The sequence below is a fragment of the Alligator mississippiensis genome, chromosome 5 (assembly GCF_030867095.1).
Source record: "Alligator mississippiensis isolate rAllMis1 chromosome 5, rAllMis1, whole genome shotgun sequence".
Lineage (NCBI taxonomy): Eukaryota > Metazoa > Chordata > Crocodylia > Alligatoridae > Alligator > Alligator mississippiensis.
Genome location: NC_081828.1, coordinates 62,073,088 through 62,099,532, shown reverse-complemented (window position 1 = coordinate 62,099,532; position 26,445 = coordinate 62,073,088). Strand labels below are relative to the sequence as shown.

The 26,445-nt window shown below is 38.6% G+C and overlaps 1 protein-coding gene across 1 annotated transcript in view; it reads right to left on the bottom strand.

The window, feature by feature from the left end:
* CDC73 (cell division cycle 73) overlaps window positions 1–26,445 on the bottom strand; it is a 164,098-nt gene that overhangs the window by 107,738 nt on the left and 29,915 nt on the right. The window contains exons 8-9 of the mRNA XM_006260658.4: window positions 13,247–13,345; window positions 11,834–11,912 (exon numbers count right to left, since the gene is read on the bottom strand). Of these exons, the coding sequence (XP_006260720.1) occupies window positions 11,834–11,912; window positions 13,247–13,345 (178 nt within the window). The remainder of the gene's footprint in view (window positions 1–11,833; window positions 11,913–13,246; window positions 13,346–26,445) is intronic.

The window sequence follows — 26,445 nt, the reverse complement described above, 5'->3', positions numbered from 1 at the left end:
ACAGCTCTAAACATGCACCTTTAAATATTCTCAACCCTAAGACTGAATAGAATAGCAACTCTAATTTCCCAGAATTCATTAAAGTCACTGTAAAAGGCAGTTTCAATTCTGAAGTCACAGTTGTGAACAGAAACATTAGAAGCAAATCTCAACTTAGAACCCAGCTCAAAAAAAAACCAAAACAAGCTATTCTTTAAATACGTACAGATTCCTGTACAACTTGCAAGGGCAGTATTTTGGTACTTAAAATTCATAAATTCATATATGTAGGGTAGGACAGGACCTTGCAGATCTTCTAGTCTGACCCCCTGCCCTAGGCAGGAGAGAAAATTGGGCTCAAATGACCCCAGCTAGGTAATCGTCAAGCCTCCTCTTAAAGACCCCCCCAAGGTAGGAGCCAGCACTACTTCCCTCGGAAGTTCATTCCAGATCCTAGCCACCCTGACTGTGAAGTAGTGCCTTCTAATGTCTAGTTTAAACCTACTTTCTAACAACTTATGGTCGTTATTCCTTGTTACTCCGAGAGGCACTCGGAGGAACAAGGTCTCTCCCATTCCCCGCTGGTCCCCGCTAGTAAGTTTACAGATGGCCACCAGGTCCCCTCTCAGCCTTCTCTTGTGAAGGCTGAACAGGTTCAGGTCGCATAGCCTCTCCTCGTAGGGTCTGCCCTGTTGTCCCCTGATCATGCGAGTGGCCCTCCTTTGGACTCTCCCAATGCTGTCCACATCCCTCCTGAAGTGCAGCGCCCAGAACTGGACGTAGTACTCCAACTGCAGCCTGACCAGTGTCACATAGAGGGGGAGGATCACCTCCTTGGCCCTGCTTGTGATGTATCTGTGGATGCATGACAAGGTGCGGTTAGCCCTACTGACCGTGTCCTTGCATTGGCAGCCCATGTTCATCTTGGAATCGGTAATGACTCCAAGATCTTTTTCTGCCACTGTGGTTTCAAGAAGAGAGTTCCTCAACCTATAGTATGCTGCTGGTTCTTACTGCCCAAGTGCAGCATCCTGCACTTGTCAGTATTGAATCCCATTGTTAAACTATCCCAATTGTTAAACTATCATTTGATATGTATTAGGTTTACAATTCAATGAGTACAGAAATACTCAAAAAGAAGCTTACTGAAGACTCAGATTGGGATGTTATAATAAAACAACAAAAGAATGTTCATTATAGCATGTTCATCTTTAAAGTAGTCCTTTTTAAATGCTCTAAATGTAGCAGATCCAATAATGTACGCAAATGCATTACTACTAATATAGTCTCATGAACAAGCTTCTACATAATAGAAGGCTTATGAAAGTAACTTTTTAAATCTTTTACTAAGATCACCATAAGCCAGAAAGTGCCTTAAAATAGACAGGCATTTATTTGAATAAAACACTAAGTAGCGTATGTGCATGTTCACGGTAAGTGAATAAATTCTGTGAGCTCCCTGGAAATGACGTGGCAATCTTAAGAGTGACTATGGTAATGAAGTAACTGATGACAAAGTTCATTCAAAAAGTTAGTATTCCTCTATTAATATAATCATTAAAAATGTGTGTAGGGGGAAGCTTCATACAGAAGTTTCTAAGCCACATTAAATTAAGGTGATACCTAATAAATTTAATATAATAATGTAATTATTTGTTTATAAAGCCTGTATCCTATTACCATGCACATATGCAATACTTCAATGATCACCATACAATTGGCAATTAATATTCAGTTTGGCTTAAAGATCCCTTTAGAGCTGATCCGAGTTCACTAAATGAAGCACCATGAGAAAAATATTAATTTAATAATTATTCAATGCCAAAACAGATGTGAACTGTCACACAGCACACCCACACCAAACTGGAAAAGAAGAGATTATAGGCTCTGTATTTCTGCCAATCAAAATATGGCAGCAACTTGCATATTAATTCTCTACTATTCACTACATTCATTTTTATTACTATAGGACTTTGTTTAGACTGGTATCTTGATTTAGAAATAATCACTAAAAAAACAAGCTACATAATTAAAAGTTTTCATGGGAAAACATTTAGATAAGAGGAAACATGTGTAAGGCAAGAAAAGATGCCATCAGATGACTAAGGCCAAATCTCCCCTGTCTATAGAAGCAGGCATTAAAAATAGTATCAACTCTGATAGTCTCACTGCTTTTTAGAATTTAGACACCTTGGTAGTAGCCATGTCTCAAAGATACAACGCTCAACTTCTCACTTCCAGAGAGGCAAGGAAGACGAATGCTTTGTTATCAACTATGTTTAAACATTAGACAGAATAAATGCATACAAATCTTCAAGGTTACTAGTCCTGCACTATTCACATGTACAGAGATCATTTTAAAAAAAAAAAAAAAAAAAGTGGAAATTTGGGAGCTGCTTCTCAGACAAAGCAGATCAAAAGGTCAGTGTAGCATAATTTAGATAAAATGTCTAAAATACATTGTTACATGAGCATCTTGTAAAAATATCCTAAACTGGCACAACAGTTGAAATTTAAAAGGTACATAGAAAGATTTATTTTTTTTCTTCTACACATAGCTGGAGTAAAATGCATTGGGGGGGGGGGGGGGGGGGCAATAGAAATCCAAGTACCTACTGTACTACAGGACTGTAGCTAAGCTAACACTGGGTATGATAGATTTGTTCTTCTTAAGAAATAGCATTTAACATCCAAAAGAGCCTCAGATGTATTACTACAGTTACTTTTTCTAAAATATTTCAATAATAAAGCCTGTCCTATTTGGCACAGAGATCATAACAAAAGCCAGATAGGCAAGCAAACTGATATCACCATACAAACAACAAACCATTTTAAGACAAAGAAACTTGGCTGCACCCCAGCAGTCTACTTAACAAATCTTACAGTGTTAAACTGTTTTAACCTGTTATCTTACAACTACAAGCTTTAAATTGCTTATGTTAACAAGGATACTAGCAATCTGACTCCCATATTAAACCAACCGACTGACATATACAAAAACAGAAACAAGGAGACATAAGTTAAGAAATTCCTAGGTAAAACTGCCATAACTAGATCTTAAATTTCCCTGAATAATACTGGAAACACAAATTATTAATCTGCAAAAATCTGCTCATCCCTATTGATGATAGTATCCCTATTGATACTTTTAACATAATACTGGGAAACCCTTCTAGTGTTGCAAGATCTTCTGATAAAAGAGCAAGAAGGCTCCAATGAGGACAGACTGGAGTGGCTGCTTTTGTTGCCTGTTTCAACTTAAACACCCACACACTTTAATTGCTCTGGGGAGATTATCATAAAATCTCTATCAAGATGGGAATAACCATAAATTCTGTTCTTCTAATATTCAAGTCTGACAACATGAGTTTTTAGGGCTAGGATTTGAAGGCCAAACAAGACCATCATGATGATCTAATACAGGGACGGGCAATTATTTCAGGTGGAGGACCGCTTACTGAGTTGTGGTAAGCCATTGAGGGCCACATGACAGGCAGCCGGGGAAGATCAATATTAATTTTCTAAATTTTTTAGGGGCCCAGCGGGCCAGATAGAATGGCCTGGCAGGCTGCATCTGGCCCCCGGGCTACATTTTGCTTACCACGATCTAATACATAACTCCCTGCATGAGAGACCGCAGAAATTCACCCAGCACTAACATGTTAAAACAAAACATTTTCAAAACTGACTACTAATTTTGGGTGCTCAATTTGACACGTTAGGCTTGCTTTCACAGCATGAACATCTGAGCACCTTCTGGGTGAGGGGGGAAACTTAATTCCTTCAAGCTGTTAAATTCAGCACTTAAAAAAATAAATATATAAATGAACAATTAGTAATCTATTTTGAACTTCCCTAAATCAGTAACTAACAACATTGTTTAATGGCATTAAAAGCATTATTCCTATAATATTAGGATAAAGAAAATAAAAAAGATTAAAATGGAAATAAGAAAAAAGAGGTATATAATCCAGAGTTTTAATTTGCTACCGATATTGTGCAACAGGAGGGTTTAAAAATAAATGCTGAACTAATGAATTCAATATAAGCAATTCTTCTCTCCCAATTTAATTTTTTTTCAGGTTTAGGAGTCTTCCTTGCAAGAATCATAGAGAACAGACCCAGTTATAGTCCATGGACTTTAGAAGTCACAAAGTAACTGGACAATTATTTGGTCTAATAAAAGGTATCATTTTGGAACCAAGAGTTCTAGTTTTTTGTATGTCTTTTTGTCTCAGACCAACGCAGCTACCAAGTACACCCCGGACAATTATTTAGCTTTCTAGCCCCCCATTAGGGATCTCTCTCCATCTACCACTCTGCAAATCTCTGTATTATATTCTTAGCATGTTTAGTACTCCACCTTTGTACAGAGAGAAAATCTAGCCCTACACAAAAGTGCCCTCCCTATAATAACTGTACAGCCAAACCTTGCCTCCTATCTCCAATCTGTCTTAATAAATAAAAAAAAAAAAATCACTACATAAAGTTCAACCCAAGATTTCTTTAGGGTTTCTACTTCAGGAGTTTCCAGCCCCAACTCAAGGTTCTCTTTAGTACTATGGACAAAGCATCGCTCCCAGCATGCCCAGCTACAACAGTCAAAAACCAAATTTACTTTCCATTTTTCACCAAGAGTTGGTACTAATCTTAGCTTTATTTGGTAAGCTGCCACTCTTGACAACACTGCACTTCCATTTTCTCCTGGAGCTAATAAAAATAAAAAAGGTATTCTCCTTTGCTTAGATGTGAGATACCATGAGGCAAAAAAGAGAGGCTTTGTGTATTAAATGTCATGCCAAATTTGTCTGCATGTCATACCAGACATAAAAAGATATGATGAATTTTAGTAATGCTATTTCTTTATTAACTTATATACAGGGTGTAATCATTGTTGCGTGTATCTGTGATTTACTCCCTTCACTAAACTGTAGTTTGTGGGTGCATCTTTGAATACAAAATGTACTTGTGAGGCAGACAGCTTTCAGCCATTAGGATATAACAACTATCACGATCACAATTTTCCCCCCAAAAAGTATCTTACCATGATTTTCTTCTCCATACATTTTCTATTATATGGAGAGGGAAAAAAAACCAAGCAGTAGCTAGTTTTAGCTAAATAAAACATAAGTTTTTCCAAGAAGCTCAGATTACTGTTATTAAAACAGATTTAAAACCAAATACTACACTGACATTTCAGATTTGCCATATTTGATACTTTTAGCAAGCAACACAAGAGAAATTTGTGCATTCCTAACTGCCACAGTTGTTTGGGAGATTCAGTAACTTACTGTCCTAGCTGGAGAAATGAAAAAAGCATTTCAGAGGACTAACATGCAAGTTACTAGATTTGATCATCCTGCACCTTCTGCCATATAATCTGCCATTCTCTAGTGGAGAACCAAAGACTCATGGCAACTCAAAAAAAATTGTTGGCTACCAGCCATATTGCTACATGAGCGAGCAGTGTACAACAAATTCAAACCTTCGTTTAATATGTTTCTTTTATCATGTTTCAAGTCTGGTAATAGTGTCCATTATTTGCTCCCACAGGGCACATCCAGATGAGCGCGGTCGCTGTACGTGGTGCCGCAAACACATTTGCAGTCTGGTGTTCTCTGCGCTGCAAGGGTACACGCTGTCCATGCATATGCTGCTCCATTCTCCCTACCCCCACCCCGCCACCACATGAGGTTTTCTGACCCCTAGATATCCAGGGGTCAAAAAAAACACCCATGGAAAAAAGCAACAAAACTGAGCAGCGTACGTTCAGGATCACTGATCTGGAGAAGGTACAGGTGTGCAGCTAGTCCCTCCTATCTCAATTACAGAAAGGAAGGTGAGGAACAATCCTAGCTGCTCCCTACACCAGAGTTCCCAGTTTGAGAAAGCAGCAGGTCCTTTACCACATTGCTGCCTCTGCTGAGCTCCAGGTACAGGGAGCTGAGCGAAGGGAGCACTCTTGTCTCCTGCTTGCTTCCCCTTGCAATCCCCCCTCAGAGGCTGCGAATGAAAAGCCAGCAAGGCTGGAAGTCATGCAAGCCCAACTGTCAGCTGCACTGGCTTCCTCTGGTGTCCCCCCGTCACTCAGCTGAAGAGCAGGGGCAGCGATTTTAAAGCCAGAGAAGCCAGGAGCCAAGCTTGGGGACAGCTTGCCAAGCCTGGCTCCCAGCCCCTTCAGCTTCCACTCGACTTCCTGCCTCTCAGCTGAGTGATGGGAGTGAAAATTTAAAAGCTGGAGGGACCAGGAATCTGGTATGCAGGGGCTTCCCCCAAGCCCAGCTCCCAGCCCTGCTGGCTTCCAGCTCAACAGACACAGAGCCGTGGGGGGGGGGGGGGGGAGGGCAGGACGGGGTGCAAATCAGGCTGCTCCACTACCCCCACTCCTCCAGGTCAACCCAGGGAGTGCAAGGAGCAGGGTGCAACAGAGTTCACATTCCAGGAGTGGCCTTAGCACCCCCTAGTGCCACACAACCCTTGCCCTGTTCAAGCTCTAGGGTGCTTGCCCCTTCTCACTTACCTGCCATGCCTTAATGTACTTATCTGATCAAAAGGGAGGCTGCCTAAGGGTCCTAGAGTGAACCCCAGTTCTTCTAACCACAAGGTCTCTCTCTAGACAGAATGGTATTCCATGAAGGCCGCAACAAAACGTGCTACTGTGAAGTTCATTCATTGGATTCATCAGCTTTGCTGGTTAGATACAAGTTATCCATTCGCTTATGTAGTGTTTTACATCTTATTTTATGAACAACATTAAACCTCCTTACCTAACATTTTTGCCAAAGCAGCCTGTGAACAGACAAGATATAAAATTTTGTATGGAATTTTTTTTCAGAAAACAAGAGCCTTTTGCTGGAAATGTCATAGGGATAAGGACCTTGACCACTCTGTGGATAAGGGCCTACTCTGTGGGCAAGAGTAGCACCTAACATACTACCCTGCTTTGCCACAAACTCACCATTAACCAACCCCTGGAGCCACATGAACCTGGCTCCACTACTTCCAATCAGGCACCTATCAGTAACCTATGTTGAGTTGCATAGGTTGTTTTTTTGTTTTGTTTTTGTTTGTGGGGTTTTTTTGTTTTGTTTTGTTTTGGTTTTTTTTTGGGGGGGGGGGGAGGGGGAGGAGATATCCAGGTTAGAAATGAAGAGAAATTTTTGCCTCAAGTACTAAGCCTCTTCATGAAGTGTCAGAATTTAAAGCCTATCACAACTAACAATGCTAACATTTTCATTGTGAATCATCAGGTTTAAGCCCAAACTCAAAGTCATCAAGCGCAGAAAACCTGTGCTTCTTCCCCATCTATATGAGCCTCTTATTCACTGCTGGACAGTAGCAACAGTGCCACAAAGATTGACCAAACTAGCATTTTGGCTCTCTGAACAAGAAAAGAAGTAGACTGCAGTGACTAACAACAAATGGTAGCATTTTGCTATTAAGCATTGTCAAAAAGATCATCATTTGGGTAGTGCTCAGTAGATGGAACATCCTTGCTGCCTGTTTACAGTGTCACAGCAAAGCTTCAGAGCTAGTAAGTCCACCATAGTTATGATCTCACTCCAAAAAATCTAAGAAAAAAAATGTAGGGAACACAGAAGACCCCTTTATAAATCACCTTCATTGACCTGACCAAGGCCTTCGCCTTTATCAGCAGAAAAAGGTTCTTCAAAATTACTGGAAAAAAAAGAATGGTTGTCCATCAAAATTCACCAGCATAATCTACTTTCCATGACAGAATATGGGGAACAATCAACTCTGATGGAGCAAAATCTGAAGCTTTTTTTGAGATCCAAAGCAGACAGTCATTCAAGAACTAGACTCTACAGCCACACCTGCAGATATTCAATGAGCTGATGCCTCATTTAGCATAAATCCAGTCTTGCAAAACAGACAGATGCCTATCTACCTACATACCTGGTAGCCTGATAAACATGTTCATCTACATAAGAGGTGTGCAAAGCACAAGTTATTCAATTAAATAGTTCAATTTATCATCCAGATGTAAAGGACATTAAAATGGAAAATGTTAAATGAATGGATGAGGTTCTAGTTGTGAAAGGTAACTTTTCAAAAACGGGAGGAAGGAGGACCCAGGAAATTATAGGCCTGTTAGTCTTACCTCGGTCCTGGGGAAGCTGTTTGAGAAAATTATCCAGGTGCACATCTGCGAGGCGCAAGCAGGGGAGTGTATGCTTAGGGGCAACCAACATGGGTTCATTAAAGGCAGGTCCTATCAGACCTACCTGGTGGCCTTCTATGACCAGGTCACAAAATCACTGGACGCAGGTGTTGCGGTGCACGTAGTCTTTCTAGACTTTAGGAAGGCCTTCGACACTCTCTCTCACCCCATTCTCGTAAAAAAATTAGGAGACTGTGGTGTCAATGGCTACATAGTCATATGGGTCGCCAATTGGCTGAAGGGCTGCACGGGTCATTTTGACCTGGAGGGATGGGGGAAGTGCGATCCCCCAGTGCTTGGTCCTCAGGCCTGCATTGTTCAACATCTTCATCAGCAACTTGGACGAGGGGGTGAAAAACACTTTGTTCAAATTCGCAGATGACACTAAGATGTGGGGAGAAGTGGGCACACTAGAAGGGAGGGACAGGCTGCAATTGGATCTGGACAGTTTACAAGGGTGGGCGGATGAGAATAAGATGGGATTCAATACTGACAAGTGCAGGGTACTGCACCTAGGGAGGAAGAACCAGCAGCATACCTACAGGCTGAAGAATTCCCTTCTCATCAGCACAGTGGCAGAAAAGGATCTTGGACTCACTATTGACTGCAAGATGAACATGGGCCGTCAATGTGGGGACGCAGTCAGGAAAGCTAACCGCACACCTTGTCACGCATCCACAGATTCATCACGAGCAGGTCCAAGGAGGTGATCCTCCCCCTCTATATGACATTGGTCAGGCCACAGTTGGAGTACTGCGTCCAGTTCTGGGCATCGCACTTCAGGAGGGGTGTGGACAACATCGAGAGGGTCCAAAGGAAGGCCACTTGCACGATCAGGGGGGCAGCAGGGCAGGCCCTACGAGGAGAGGCTATGCGACCTGAACCTGTTCAGCCTTCACAAGAGAAGGCTGAGAGGGGATCTGGTGGCCATCTATAAACTGGCCAAGGGAAACCAGCAGGCAATGGGAGAGTCCCTGTTCCCCTGAGCACTACCAGGAGTAACAAGGAATAACGGCCATAAGTTGACAGAGAGTAGATTCTTGGCTAGATATCAGAAGGCACTACTTCACAGTCAGGAGAGCTAGGAATTAGAACCAACTTCCAAGGGAAGCGGTGCTCACTCCTACCCTGGGGGTCTTCAGAAGGAGGCTAGATAGACATCTTGCCGGGGTTATTTGACCCCAGCACTCTTTCCTGCCCACGGCAGGGGGTTGGACTTGATGATATGCTCAGGTCCCTACCAACTATGAAACATCATTCAACCTCACTAACATATTTAAATTAGGATAAGAACTATGATACTTTGAGTATCACAATACAGGAGTATCACAATGCAAAGATACTTAGCACAGGTATTTCCAACACACACTACCAGGCATGTCAAAATTAACAAGCAAGATTACTTTACTCCTGAAGATTAAAGTTTTGAATAACTAAACTAAAATTAACAGGAAATTGTCTTTCCTGTTGCTTCTAAGAAGCAGTTCAGCACTAAGACCCTGGCAGGAGGATGGGTTGTGCACACATTCTTCCAATCCTCCAAACTAAATATGATACTATCCTGAGTTATTTACAGTTTTCATAACTCTAGAGCTTGTGAATAACCTGCTTGAGTTTTCTATTTGTCATCTCCTTGATGAAAAAAGTAAACAGGAACCATGAGACTGAAATGAAAGCACACAAAAGCCAGCAGGATATAGACTAGATAGCAAAATGAGATTCAATCTGATGTTTGCAAGCACACAAAAAGAAAGTGTTTGTAGAATGTAATCACATGCAGAAACTTATTTGAAAAAGCAAAACTATACAAAAACAAAACTATATATACCTTCTTTGTGGGCATGTAAAGATCAGACCCCCAAAGTAAGAAAGATTGAAAAAACTAAATCGAATCAATTCTGTTAGTATAAAAATCCCTTATTGCTACACCTCATTTTTCACTTCTCTCTAATAAAAGATGAATTGCAAACATCAAATATCATCACTCCCTTCTTCCCAATATCTTTGTAAAGAAAAAAATTAGGAAGTCATTTCAAAACAAAACTGCTAGCTAGTCATAAGCTCTAGCCATTGTACAGGATGGAGCACAGACATTATTCCAACTGCCACAACTATAGCTGAAATACCAACTATCAAAGCTATAGCTACCAAAGCTATATAGCAAGTTCATAACATCAAATCTTTAAGTGAAAGATATGTTGAATTCTGAAGTTAAACTGGCTTTTGGCAGCAAGTATGTTTTTACACCTGGAGAAAAAGCCTCATTTCACAGCTTCTCCAACTGAAAGAGAGTCACTGCACTGCAAGTTACTAAATTTGCTTTAGCCTTTGCAAGTTTCTCATGATGTTCAAAACAATGGGAACATGGCATTAATTCATGCCTATGTTTTCATTATTAAAGCAAAGAAAAGCAAAAAGTCTGGAAGATAAATCCAGTTCAATTTAGTTCTAAAAAATTATTTTTTTAACATAGAATAAGAACAAGTAAAGTAATCTGTGAGTAATCTTACACAGTAATATTCTTGCCCCAATTTTCTGTGGAATCCAGATAGACCGTTTCTTCAAAATTTAAAGGGATACCAACATACTGGAAAACTTAATCTTCCAGTGTATGTAATTTCTACAATTATTGTAGCTGAAGAAGAGTTTAACTTTGTATATTTCATATCAACATGCTTATAGCTCCACTGCTTTGTTGAGGCTATCCAAGAGCTTGTGGACAAGTGGCAAGAACACGCAGAAAAAGGGAGGGGCTGCAAAAAGGGTGAGATTGCATGAAGTGCTCTTCCAGTTAATAGAAACACTCAATTTCCGCTCCTCCCCTGTTTAAAGGATTTTGCACCCTTACAGAATGCTCAACTTAAAGGAACTCAACAAGGATTTTTTTTTAACTCAAGTTAATCATGTCTTTTTTAATATAAAGCAAATTATGCTGCATGTCAAAACCACTTGCATGATACATAAAGGATTGGCCTTCCTGCCTTGAAATTAAACAAATGAGTGCAATGTGCTGGCTTGGTTGGTTTTTTTGTTCGTTTGTTTTCTTGGTTTTTTTGTTGTTTCTTTTTTTTTTTTTGGGGGGGGGGGGGGGGTGGCAGCATTTGCTTTGCTTAAGGAAGTAGCCCTGAAACCTTTTGAGAGTCAGTGCACCCGTTTTTTCTGGAATTTGTTTCTGAACCAGAGGTGCTACCACTCTGCCTACCTCAGTGGTCCCCAACTAGGGTGTTGCCACCAGCTCCTGCCTGTATTAGAATTATCTGATGAATTTAAAGCAGGCAAAAGCAATGACATAAATACTAAGTTTCATGCTCTGGGCAAGACTGTTGCACCCTTGAGGACAGTTCCACCTGCCTGATGCACCTGTGCTAGTGAGAGAAGCGTGCGTGATCTGACTGGAAAGGGCTGCAACAAGAGCATGTACTCCAGCTATAGCCACTCCCAAACTATCTTCAGACGAGACACACTGGGCAGTTCCACCTGCCTGCGGTGACATTCATACCGCAGCACCTTAGTTGAGAATCACTGGCTTAAATGTTGAGACAGAAGATCACTTAATACAGCTTCTCATAGTATAATAGCTGCCCACCCCCCACCCAATGCAACAGAAGTACTCGAAAACTGCGAAGTGAAATTACTGACAGTTAAAAAGAATACATTACACAACCAACTTACCTTCCTTTCCTTTGAATCTTTCCTGATCATATCTGTTGTAGGCAGCTGGAATAGGCTGCTTATTCCGTAAAGTGGGATCCTAAAACAAAATTAAATAAAGAATGCTACACTTAAAAGGTATTTGTCAATTAATGCATTTTCATTTCTGCACTTGGGAAAAGGTGTGTGTAAATTGATTTTTAGTTTTGTGCAAATACTAAGAAGTTTCTATACAAATTTGAAACTTTTGGTCTAATAAAAGATATCAAATTCACCCAAGGAAACTTGTCTGCCAAACTTTACTTAATACACTTCATTAAAACATTTATTACAAAATTAGAGAGAGTTAGATTTCGATAAACATGCAAAAAGATGCTCTTCAGAAGCCTGACAACTTTCTGAAGCAAGACACACAAAGCAGTAGCAAGCAAAGTTAGTTAAAATCCAAATCAATCCAGTTTGTAAACAGCATGAAGTTTAGGAGTGAACTGTAATCTTACAATATATAGCTCTTTCTTCAGCCAGATGCATAGAAGATTCATTGCAAACTAGATTAAACTAAAGAGCTACTAAACCTACACACCAGGAACAAATTGGGAGGAAAAAGGGAATAATTAAAATGCACCTGCAAAAAGCTGCAAACCAAATGGTACACTAAATATCAATTCATACATTTTTTCCTGGTCGAGTCAGCCACACAATTACAATTATTCCAAATGGTATATCTGAATAGCCTCATGCACAATTTATGAAATACAACGAGGGGCAAACATTAAATCTTGCCATTTCGGTCTAGAACTCTGGTTAGTATGCATGCAATTCAGAGGTATCAAAAATAAATCCAAGTAAGATTAACAGATTTTTATAGCATACTGCCACTGAAGTTCAAGAATATATTTATTAGTTTTAATAAAGCTCAATGGTAAACATCACGATTCAAAACAATTTCTGTTATAATGCCTAGACAGACATGAACAATAAAAATGTAAATGTCTTCTTGATTTAACATAGGCATAAGGGAGCTGGTTCAAAACTGCTCTTACTTGTGAGTCATGTTCCAGACTCTTAAACGTTTGCTATCATAACTGTCAAAAATACAGTTAGCAAAGCACTGCATTTGAAATAGCAATAGCCTCATCTAATACACTTCTAAGTAGATGCAAAATACTACCAAATATTTAGTACATACAGTAGTTTGTACTAAAATTTTCATCTGTAAGTAGCAAGTACATATTGAACAAACTGAACTAAAGAAGTCAGCTGCTCAAATCTCTAAAATTTTACAGCAAAGGAAAGTTAAGAAGTTTTGTATTAAAAAAAAGTTTTGAGAACCAAACAAAAATAGTTCCAGAACAATTCCTGCCATTATTTTCATAATTCAATGTTATCTAAGGATGTACAAACACCACTTTTCAGATAAAGACTTGGTCTTACTGTTGGTGCTGTATTTGGCGCAGGTCTCTGTTCAGGTGCACGACCTTCTTCTCTGGCTTTTACTGACTGAAGAATTGCAAAAATGTTCTTGGCAAAGTTCTGGAAAATAAAGTTAGATATTTATGAAATCCACTGACAACCATGTGGAGTCCTAGAAATATAGCCAGAAGGCAGTTTAAGTCAAGCCATGTGCTATATAATAAGTAAACAGAGAAAAACTATATTCTAATTTAAGAGTATTTATATAGGTAGGAGCTTCAAGTGTAGCCAATTCAGATCATTCTTAAAATAGACCTAGTTAATTACTTTTAATACTTAATTGTGAGTAGTCACCTTGTTACTGTTGTGATAAGCTCTAAGAAGTCTTTGAAATAGATAGTAAATAGTGGTTTTCAAGGCAGAAAGACACAATTTTCATTACATTCACATTGCTTTGAACCTAGCTGGTTAGTCAAAGATGCAATTTCAATAATTCTAAATTAAATGTTATAGATTCACAACCTCCTATACACCATGGGGACAGTTTTAGGTTTCATCCTGTAGCTAGTTTTGCCAGGATCATATTCCAAGTTTAGAAAAGAAATACAGATGGAAAAAAATCAAAATATAAACTTGATAAGACACACACTGCACACTTTACCAATGCTTAAGACGTACTTGAAATGAGGCTAATGACAACTGTATATAATAGACATCTTTCATTACTGAGAACTCTCCATAATGATTGCATTAATAAAAGGAATTTTATATATACCCTTAATAAAGGATGGTTTTGCTTGGTCAAAAAACAGAATCATGAAAAACTGTTCATAAAACTGTTCATAAATATAGCTGTCCACAGTTTTTCCTATGCAGTATAATGTCACTTCTCTTGCTGATGTTTGTGAAATCAGTACAGTTGATTAATTATACATTTAGCTTTGTTCATATGCAAGTATCATAATAGTTTATAGACAAAAAAGAAAAAAAAACCCACACAAGAACTATTTAAAAATGTCCTTGTGAGAAGGTAAAGTAAATGTTCAAAGCATCTCACTAAGGCCTTAAAGCAGTGGTTCTCAACCTTTTTATGATTTGGGGCACCCCTCTGAAAATGCTACCTCTTAGTTTTCACTCTTTTTTGACTACAGAAAAAAAAATAGAGCATTTTGTTCTGTTGCAAAGAACACAATAGGTCAAAATGTTTTGAACACTATGGATGCTTCCCCCCCCCCTCCCCGAGTGTTCATATGTGGTTTGCAGTACTGCAGACCTGTGTGCAGCGCTGCAAACTGCACATGCAGGCATTTGCCATGCTGCTAATTTGCAGCGTGGTTGGAGGTGGGGAAGGGGGGTTGGCCACCAGATCTGATGGTCAAAAAAACAAACACAAAACAAAACATGCCTGTACCGGAAAAAAGCAGGACAGCAGATGTGGCAAAATCTAGCCAGGCTCCATGAACCTGGATAGCCACTGCTGGAGTCCCTGGAAGCCCCAAGGGCAGCAGCACAAGTATGTGCAGCAGCTAGTTGCTCCCAGGGAACGTATGTTCCCGCTCATTGGGACGCACCCTGTGGGTTTGTTTGAAATGTCTGGGTTTATCCTGTATTTTCACACTTATCAATGCTAACATTGTATGGTACCCCATGGCACCCTTGAAAGGATCTCAAGGCATCCCAGGGTGCTGTGGTACCCTGGCTGAGTATCACTGCTTTAGAGTGAGAATCTGGATACATGGCCACCATTATAAATAGATATCTGGTCATTCAGACTGGAGACTCAAAAGTCGTCACGATGCTAGCCAAATCATTCCTTTGTATGTTACTACTGTGGTGCCTTTACCATGCTAACTGAATGGGCTGTTAAGCTTAGGATGGAATTTCTTGCACGCACGTACACTGCGTGTTACTATGAAAGGATGTTTTAGATCAATTTCACAGATTTTTTTTAAATGAAATAACTGAAAAATCCAAGCAAGATAGAGCAATAGAAACAAAAGGCTTCCGAGTTTATTTTATATAATAATCACACAAAACAAGCGGTTCGAGAACAGGTTCTGCGTTGGAGCATTTTGTTCTATATTAAATTTAGCCGATTCTAGGCAGACAGTTGTCAGAGCTAATAAACAGAAGCCTGCTACAGGGATAAAAATTCCTTGAACAAAACACACATTTCAAGTCCTTTTGTCCCAGGAAATCTTAGAGGGAAAAAAAAGGTAATTAAGGAACTACAAGATATAGCATCACAGGTTTAAAAGAGAGATGTACAAGTTTAAAAATGAATGTAAAATATATTTAAAAGTTTAAAAGAGAATGTATAAGACAGAATAGGTTCTAGTCAAACAAAAGTCATTTAATATAACTACACCTGAAGTTCTGCTTTGAAAGGTGGGTTTCCTCACTTTCAAAGCTGGGAGATTTAGCCATGAATCATAGAGGACAGTTGTCTTTTACTAAACTCTGTATTTTGGGAGAACTGTTCATTCACTTGACTCCTCCTAAGAAATACAAAATGAGGAATGTGTTCTCCTGAGCTATTTCTTCTGCCATGTAGAGGCAAACTAAAGTCTTTTCATAGGCCCAATGCATCAGACAACACCGCTTTTAAAAGGTTAAGGTTTTTTTTTTAATTTACTACTTCTTTTAAAAAAGGAACATCACCAGTTTCTCAGGTAAAATAGATTTAAAATTTCATAAAGCTGGACTAGAATTCTATTTTTCAAAGACCAAACTGGATTTTTCCACCCAAGCTGAGTTATTAATAAAATGCCCAAGTGAGCTGTAGAGGTTTCCTCCAACAGCATCAAAATATTGGTTCCCAGGACCCAAAGTATTATTAGTCTGTGTTTAGCAGAAACAAAACCTTAAAGATTCAGCTAGGATCTCAATGCATACAATGCTCATTCTGGAATGCAAGATTATAATGTGGTGACAGAAAAAAAAAATTAATGAAAAATGCCACTGTAGTAACTAATTGACCTACATAGATAGCTAAGGCTTTCCCAAAGCCCTGAAGGATGACAGTAACTCTAAGCTTTCGCTGTTTATTTTTACACTCTAATATCAAAACCTCCCCCTATCTCCTTAAATTTGGCTTAAGTTAAGTACTAAATTCTGCATCTTTAGATTACTGATTGGGTTTTTTTTGTTGTTTTTTTGGGGGGCGGGGGAGGGCACAAAACAGATCTGCCTCACAGCTTTATAATAATTTGGGGGAAATATGAAGAGTGCTTTAAAGATCTACTGACAATACATGAAAGTTCTGATAGCGGGGTTAAAACAATTCCATCATTTATTATTTCTCTTTGCCTAGTTCCTACTATTGGATGTGTGGAAGCTATTTTAGTTGTCTCAAAGCACATCATCTTCACTTGTGACTTATTCATCATGCTTTACTGGAAAAGTCTTTTCCAAGTACAGAATTAATCAGAATTTTCCATTTGCTCTTTTAAAACCCCTCAAGTGACAAAAAGGCAAGGAGTAAGGATGAAGAAAAGCAAAACAACTGAATAGCAGCTGAAAATGAAGAACAAGGAAAATAAGTAAAGTCAGACAAACCCAATGAATTATTTTCTTTTAAATCATGTCATCTGTAAAGAACTGCGAGCCAAGTAGTCAGTCCACCTGTGGTTCTAGAATAAACTTGTACAGAACCCTTTTTTCTTTCCAACCACTAATGTTACGTTATTACTATTGCCGACTCCAGCAACTGTTGCAATAGTGGTAGCACTAGTATAAGCCAGGGCTGTTAAAGCTCAGCAGCTGGGGGAGGAGGTGGGCCCACTCACCACAAGGGTCAGGGGCTTATGCTGCATAATGCGCAAGTTGCATACTGTGGGGCTACATGCACAGTCCTATGGCTGTATGAGCAAAGTAAAACACCCATTTGCACAGTCACGTGGGCAAGTTCCCACCCCACCTTGCTGCTGCCATGAGAGTAGGCAAGCCCTTTCACTGTGCCACAGGGCTAAGTCCCCCCCACCTTGCCACTGCTGCATGAGCAACAGGGATCGTGGTTTCCTCCAACTTAAAATCCCCAATTTTCAATTTTTAAAAAAGTAACCTAAAAATCCACATTTTTCCGTAATTAAAATGAAACACCACTGTGTATGTATGTGTACACATACATGTGTTAGCGAGGTCTCATTTTAATCACGGAAAAGTGTGGATTTTGGGTTACTTCTTTTAAATAAAAAATTGGGGATTTTTTTTTTTTTTAAATCAGAGAAAACCAGGATCTGTGATGAGCAACATAGGCCCAGGCCCTGCAGCACCCCCATACCAAGAGGACAAGTCCCTCCCCCCCGAGCCACTGTTGCACATGCCACCAAGCAGGCAGCAAGTTTATTGGTCCCCCTCCTGCCATGCTGCCCTACTCCAGATGCCACCACTACAGCAGGAAAAATGGGGGATGCCCACAGGTTACAAACTAACCCATCACGGGTCAGATACAGCCTGCAGACCACTACTTGGGCAACCCTGGCATAAACAAACCTTCATCACTGCGTTCCTTGTTCTTGCACAGAGCAGGTCAAGAGAAGATAAAAAATAGCTTGCTACTATTTAAACTAGCATTCCACATTGTTGCTACTATTGGCATTAGAATAGCAACAGATTATTTGAGAATTAATGGGGCATACAGGGCCATACAATTCCTCTAAAGAGAAGAGGTCTAGTGAAATAGCTTTAGAAACAGGATTAAATTTGTGATTTTAAGCTAGGACATTTAAAGCAAAATCACAATTTACCAGGATGCAAGATAGACTCAGATGTAACGTAGTTATCTGCAAGGAGAATAACTTGTAATTTGTTTCTACAACTGGGCTCTTGCTACCAAGATCCTTAATTCAAATAGGATTTCAGTAAGATTTTTTTCCCCTGATCACATACATGGGGGAAACATCAGCTTTTCATTTAGAGAGGATTTGTTTTTCCTCCCTGAATCGCCAGATTTGGAAAAACAAGCAAACAAGCAAGCAAACAAACAAGAAACACCAAATATTAAACTAAATGTTTAAATCCTGCAACTAGAAGGGTACTACCCACTTCAAAGTACAATAAATGGAGAGCTAAATCTAATACACGTTTTGCATTATGTATTGTAGAAAGAAAGGGTATTCCATGCAGTTTAAGAAAAGTTAAAATTTAGGCTTGGAGGATTTAAGTTTCCTAGTGCCTATTCCATAAGACTTCTGACATCTTCCCCTGGCTCCACTAATCCGCTGTTACAACTGCTTTCAGACAGAAGTATTATGCTATGCCTTACCAAAAAAAATATTAATATCGCTAAAAATCTACATTTAGCTATAGTGAATAGTTATCTCTACACTTATAATGCAAATATAGATCTTCATGCAGAACAGAACCACTAGAAAAAGTTAAGAGCTATCTATTTAAAGAAACCAAAGAAAGCATAAAAGTTAATAGGCTTAAACATTTTGTTAAAGACGCTTAAACTGTTACTTTTTATTTATTTAAAAAACAGGCTCTCCCCCTTATTCTTCATAACTGTGGAAGTCTTTTCATCCCAACAACATTATATGGAACCCCTAGAAAGTGATTTCAACCGTCTTTTCAATTTAACTTAATAGCTGGCAACAACCAGTATGATATGACCAGCTAGGTTTGGAACTTGCTTTACTACTGGTGTACTTTTCTGGGAACAATTGTATAACCATACAGATACGTTGACATAAATATACCTGAAATAAACTGCCAAGTACAAACCTCAAGCAGGAAGTTATACCCACTTTATACAACAGGCAATGGCGCGCAGAGACTGCAACCAATAAATTTGTGTCCATTCACTCAACACACTTGTACTATGTAGCTTACATGGACATAACTCACTACAGAAACAAACAATGCTATTACACATTTACCTATCTTGACAGTAACTTTTATTCTTAAAGGCATATTGCACAAATATATTGCATTCTTGCCCATATATATATTAAAAAACACATTGGAATCTTATGACCAGCAGGTTCAGTTGGAACCATTCCCTCTACCAAGGACATATGGGAGCATAAAAGCCACCCACCACCCAGTTCCTCTCACCATAAATACTCCAGGCAACAGATTCTGTTGACAGAAGAAAAAGGCAAAGCCATAGAATGTATAAAGAATCATAGGAAAAGAAAAAGCTGAACTGGAAGGGACCTCAAGACCTTTAACTATAAATCATCCCAGACAAGTTACGTATAAAACATCTCAAGGAATAGCAGCTGCAAATAAGCAACAGTTTTTACCTTTGTATATTTATCAATCCATATACCAGTTGACAACTTGCAAATGGTTACCTGATATAAAGGGGGCAGATACTTGGAGTCTGCTTAGTAACTGCTACAGATAGTAGAACAACATTAATTCTAAAGATTCTGCACTGAATGGGAATAATCCTGGCAAAATAGCACCTGCAATGTCTGCTGTCTTGGAGAGTGAACTAGGATCTGAATGAAGGTAAATTAACAAACCTAATCCAGTTAAATGTCAACTGATATATCCTGAAACTCATTTGTATAATCTTTGGGATGATATAGGTTATATATGTATGACAAAGACAACTAAATAACTTGGGAGACAAGTTTACCACAATTATCATCAAGGTTTAACAAGTGACAAAAGGACACAAATCTGAATTGTATTATTAAGTGTGGATTGTATTATTGTTACTTTTTCTCTTTAGTCAAGTCCTTAAGATAATGACCAGATAGATATATGATCTTTAACAAAAATATTTTAAAAAAGAGATGGCACAGCAGGCTCTCCTATTTTACTCAATAAAGAGCAAGAGCAGCTGAGTAGTCATGAAGCAGTAGTAGTCTGGGAATTTAATGTAAAAACAGAGCTTCCCAGGATACTTGGGAAGAAGAGTGTTCAAATCCAGGAGAGTCCTCAGAACTCAAATCTGAAATAGGTCTCACTTAACTATGAAGCAGAAAAAGCTTTAAGAAAGAGTCTCTCTCTCTCCAAGTTCAGTTATGGAACAAATTGTAAATAGAATGTTTCTCAGCAACATTACCATCAAGACAAATATGAACATTCATTATTAAGGAACGTGTCCGTTCCACATGAAACGCAAGATTTTTAAATAGATGAGCTGAGTATCGGAAACTGGATTAGACACCAAAAAAACCAAAAAACAAGAGGGCCTATATAAGTTTCACTTAAGTGCAAGCCTATTAAAATCCCTGAGGACTTAACTACGCTAAAGGGATAACTATAGACAAAGTCGTGGCTTACTGATGCGTAACAGGACAAGAATATGGGTTTTAGTTGCATCTTGAATATATTGGCAGAAGAAGAAACTAAGCATTGGTCAGCCTCACGTTACTTTTTATGTGACCTTGTAGGAATAGTAAGGCACACTCAAGGATTCAGGCCGGGCCCCAACAGCAAAAGATTCCAGTTGCAAGTGTCTGGGGTGCACGGTCTTTGGAAACAAAACGCATACAGACAAACTCCTGAAAAAGAAAGCTGACTTACAGCATTTACTTAGTGGTTTAAAGGTGAACTATGCTACAATACTCTATGCCATTAAAAATGTGGATTAGGTATTGCAAAATAGTTTTCACATCTCATTTGCACTGTGCTGTATATTTTCTTCCACTAATATATTTGTATGTTAAAATGGTACTACATGAAAGACGTAATACATCATAAAGGGTAGAGACTAGTTCAAAAATCTTTGCCAAAGCTCATTTATGATACGCTGTTCTTATAAGTCAAGGAATATATGCATATGTATGTAGATAAAAATACTACCTTACCTCCGAACACTTATTTGAAGGGATAGACTATGAATGAAGACAGACATACAGATGTATTGGAGGATATGGGTAAGATGGGATAGAAAGACCTGAACTGTTGCTTCTTGTATTGCAATTATGCCAAGGGTCAGCAAAATGTGTAGCATTATCAAACGACTTGCATTAAAAAAAAACCAAAAAAACCCTAAATTCAGTCCATGTATCCTTTTCCAAAGGACAAAAAAACCCCAGGAGTCGAGTCAAATCATGCATCCTGAAATATAAAAAAAAAACCAGATGTAGTCCTCCAAACTGCTCTCTTAATTGTACAATTGCCTTTTTTGTTGCAATTTCTATTAGAGGATGCAAGAAAACCAATTTTTTTTAAACTAGTGCTGATTCAGTTGCCACTCCTGAAAGGTATAAGATGTCCACACAGAGCTCATTGTGGACTCAGTCTCTGGTGGTAAATAAGAAATCAAACGTATATTACAGGTGGATTCAATCTGTACACTGAGCTACTACATCCCTGGTATGCATCTCATACTTTATATATTCATCATTCTAATGCAAGCATTAGCTTTTAACAATTTTTAGTTTGGCTTTTAGGGCAGAAATTCTGTCAAGGACTGACTAAAGTAGTATGAATAAGGTTTGTTTTGTGGCAATGTAGTAATTAATACACTTTAAAAATCACATCAGGGTTTAAAAGGAAAAGCAAAATGATGTGAGGCTAAGAACTGCTGGAAAGGTCTAAATATAAAAGCCTGATGCCGCCATGCACAAAAAGCTGTATTTTTCCAAAAGTTCCAATTAAAAATTTAAGCAGTGATATAGCACACTAAGCAGTGTTCAGAAAATATACAGATATTCCCATTAAAGAGGTGTAGATTATGTTTAGCAGAGCAGATTTCACACCTCATTTGCTCTGCATTATTATACTTTGTTCTGCAAGTATTTTTATATTAAAATAGTGTTACAAGAAAGATTTAAAAACTTTAGTGTGAAACAGAAAAGACTAATTCAAGAGTTGGAAACAGTCATACACATTACAATTCTCCAAAGAAAAGCAATGACTAAAGATGCCTAAAATGTCCCTTTGTCATTTCTACTTTTTCCTATAAATAGACCTCATGGAAAACAGATACAGCCATCAGGATTTTTAATGTCAGTGGAAAACATTATTCTTATACAATAATGTTGTAAGAATGTGACTAATCTTATTCTTGTTCCAATGAATTGGAAAGAGGAGCAAGTAGGTAGTTTGATATAAATACAGGAAATAGAATGTATTCTTAAATAAGAGGGGGGAAATTGTTTTGATGTTTCCTCCCCTCTCCCCCACCCTTTTTCTTAAAAAAAAAACCAAAAAAACAAAGACCGGGGGGGCATTCAAAATACCTACATTAGTTTCTATTACAAATTGAAGTAAAATCTACTGTTTACAGACACACTATCATCAGTGTAACATCCATAACTAGGCAATATTTTTTAAACCATGAGCTTATTAAAATGTGAATAAGTCAAAAAGGATACTTCCTTCTGAATGAATTGGGCATACACGACCTTTCTGACTGCCTTACTTACGGAATAAAGTATATATATTTACAACTGTTGCTACTGCAAATTGTGGGAACACAGAACAATTCTGCCACCTAGAGCTCATAAAGTGCTTTTACAGTCAAAGACCCAATTTTTTTCCCTTAATATTTCAAAGATCTTGCACAGGATCTATGAAGTAGTCAAAGAGCAATAGCAACTATAAGGTCTACCCAGTTGCAGAAAGCCTTTAAAAGAAGGATTCTAGTGCAAAAGTACAAAATATACTAACTTTAGTTCTTAAGATACTGCTTTGGGAAGGTTGGAAAATGTAATCCCCAATTTAAATACTGGGAATATTTGAAGGGGTGGGATGAAGGGAGAAGCTTTAGGAAATTAATTTCAGAAATCAGTTAAAGGCATTTAGTCTTGACATCCTGATCAATTGCATCAAAAAAAGTTAACCACATAGAAGTTAGAAGGAAAGTACCATGCCCTAGTTTTAAGTTCTTAAAAAATGGAAAAAAAGAAAGCTTGCAAATACTAAACTGGGAAGTAGTATACAAACAAAAGACTAAATAGAGTGGCAGTTCTCAGCCAGGAATCTGCAACCTGCTGGGGGGCCACGAGCAGGTTTCAGGGGTTCCTCCTGGCCAGACCCAATCTGGTATGGGGAGGTACCACCTCAGCTCCGCAGGGTTACAGTGAATTCCAAGGCCCACCCCATCTGGCCCCACAGCCTACATCTTGAGGGCGATGCTGTGGACAAGCAGGCAAGGCTCCTCACTGCTGCATCCCTTGCAGGGTCTATATTACTGGATGCAAAGGATCAGCAAAGTCATGACAGGTGCTGGAACCTGATCTTGACTCCAGCACATAACATCATGTGTACTCTGTAATTAGGATTATGCACTCATCCCGCCTGGATGGTGGCAAACTCCTGTTTTATTCTCTCTACCTGAGCTCCAATTAGCTCATCTCTCATATCATGTGTACTTATGATTCTGTACCCATAATGGAGGTTTATTCTGCAGCTCGTGGAAAAACTACCCCCTGCCAAACCGTGGTTCTTAATGGTTCTGTGTACTTCAGTTAAATGGCTTTTCTTGGTCCCTTTACATATGTACATAGGACGTAAACATTAATTTCAAGCACCCCATCCATGTGTCTAAACTAAATACTGCAGCACACAAGGCAGAATCATGGATTGTTACTGTACAGGATTTGGGTTGGGGGTTTTTAGTTTTGTTTTAGTTGGGGTTTGGTTTTTGTTGGGTTGGTTTTTTTTTGGGGGGGTGTGAGGAAAGAAAGGAGGACAAAGGTGTAGTAGGTTATGTCTCAGGGAGAAGGGTCCTAGTTTGTTCTTCATTTTTTGTGGGGAAGAAAGAGAGGGAACAAAGTAAGGAGCAGTATGCACAACAAAGGACCAGTGCTGGGCTTAAGGTAGTGTAGGAAGAAGGAACAACACTCTGTTGAACATAGACTAGTCCCAATTTCAACCCCTGATTTCAAAACACTACCATGACTGCAGGTCGCAAAGATGTCCCTATTTGGGAATATTTTCAAGAAATTCCTGCGACAATGAGAAAGAGGAACACATGCCAAATATAAACAGTGCAAAGATGCAAGGTGTGGCAGCATGAAAGAAGCAACATTATGAAAACTGCTTTTCAAAAGGCAATGAACTTGGAAAGGATAACGTGGACATGTCTGAGCTATCTGGATCAAACTGATTAGTAAAACTTGCAATTTTTGAATCATTCTTCTGGATTGTATGCCATATACTGCAGTACTAGTAAATGATACATTCATGCCAACAGTGTTAGTTATTTTGGGTGGATTAATTCTCATTTGCAAAAAAAAATGTGTTCAGAAATCTAGTGGATGTGCTAGTTTGTGGGAGTATTTATGAATTACATATTTTTATTATTACCTATGCATTTCTGAAATGAGTTTTATTACTTACAGTAAGCAAATATACAAGCCTTAGGTAAAGACATCCTGTGCAGAACGAAGTTTTAAAAGGTAATTTTAAAATGGACATTTAAATCTCTTTCAAGCTGGTTTATATTGATAAAAGAAAAATACTTAAATGGAAGATAACCTTTACGATTTATTAAATATTTTCCCTATAGAACTGGGTTTGGAAAAGACTATCATTTAAGCACTGGTTTAAAAAAAACAAAACAACAGCAACAAAAAACCCCCACACACAGCTGTCTGCTGTAGGAGGGATCTTTCATTTACAATCCCTCCCTCTTTTTAAATGTAATGCACCGAGTAATACTCGGTGCCAGTGACTTTTTAACCATTGTGTTTCATGGTCCAGTTTAGACAAGTAATTATGAACATCTGTCACCTACAATGTCTGCAACTCCAGAATAAATCTACCGGTACCACCAGCAGTACTTTAACAAAACATACTTCAGACAGTGAATTACCTATATTCAAAGAGAAACTTTCTTCATTATGAAGTAAAACTACGGATGAGTTCATAACCAGGACCAAAGTGCAGCAAGACAACAGATTAAAAGATTGCTTAGTTCATCTAGGCAATAAAAATTCTCCCTTTCATTCTGTTCAGAATATTTCACTGACATGGTTCAATCATTACAACCAGGTTACACTCCACCCAGAAGAACAGATATTGCTGGAAGAAAGTATATGAGAAGGAAATTAAACAGTGTGTAAAAACACACACACACTGAAGGGAAAAATGTTCATTTGAATCTTGATGGATGGAGTAATGTACACAACAATTCAGTAATATGTGCTTGTGTGACAACAAAAGGTGGGACTGTTTCTCTCTCAGAAATGACTGATACATTGGGAAGCGCCCAGATGCCCACACCACATTATATTTAAAAAGTAGCAGCAGTAAAAGCTATAACTAGCTGTTAGCAAAATTAGAGTGTCATATGCATAGCCCTGTCAAAGATAATAACCAACTTGCTTCAGCTTCACTGAAAAAAGCTGGGGGATCCAAGTTGAATTCTCCCAAGATGTACAATGGAATTCAGTGATTGACTGCTTTGAGCTACTTATTTACTAGCCTATTCCAATGACTGTCTGTGAAGAAAAAAAAAAATGAGACAACTATGATAGAAGTATCACAGCCAGAGTAACCAATTATGTATTAAAGAGAAATGTAGGAGATATCCTGAATACACTAAAGCTGAATACAGGCAGTCCTCGAATTTGCAACACAATTGCTTCCTGAAAACTATGCCTTAAGTTGAAACGTTGCAACTCAGAAACAATTTTCTCATAAGAAACAATGTTATAAATGGGGGGTTTGGTTTCTGAACCAAGGACCAATACCCTATTTCAATTAAAAATACCCCAGAATTTTGTACTCAATCATTATAGATGAGTAATATAGCTACAGTAGTGTATTTATATTGAAAATAGCAATCATATTCATTTGGAAGGACTTCTTTGAGGTGACTTTGCTGGACTTTTTTAAAGACTCTTGGTTGGTTGGACTTTTTGAAGGGTTCTTGGCTGGAGTCTTCTCAGGAGTCTTGGCTGCAGGTTTTTCTGGAGTCTTGTCTGCTTTCTTAAAGAGTGTCCAAGGAACTTTGGACAGATAATCTCTAGGGAGACAAGTGACGCAGTGAACTTGTTTGCTGGTGTGGCATCACATCAGATCAAGCGTTGTAAAGTTGAAACTCACATCGTAAAGTTGAAACAAGGTGTCAATTTATAAACGTTGTAAGTGCAAAACGTAACTCGAAATGCTGCTAGTCGAGGACTGTCTGTACACTAAAATCCTATTTCCAAAGCCTTGGACAAACTACAGAAAGATTGCCGCTGCATTTTGGGTGCTGCTGAAATTGGAAAAGAACTTCAAGAAACATTAAAAGCAAGAAATAACCCAACAGCAAAGTTAAATTGCAGGCAGTAGAAAAGTGGATGGATCAAGTACTT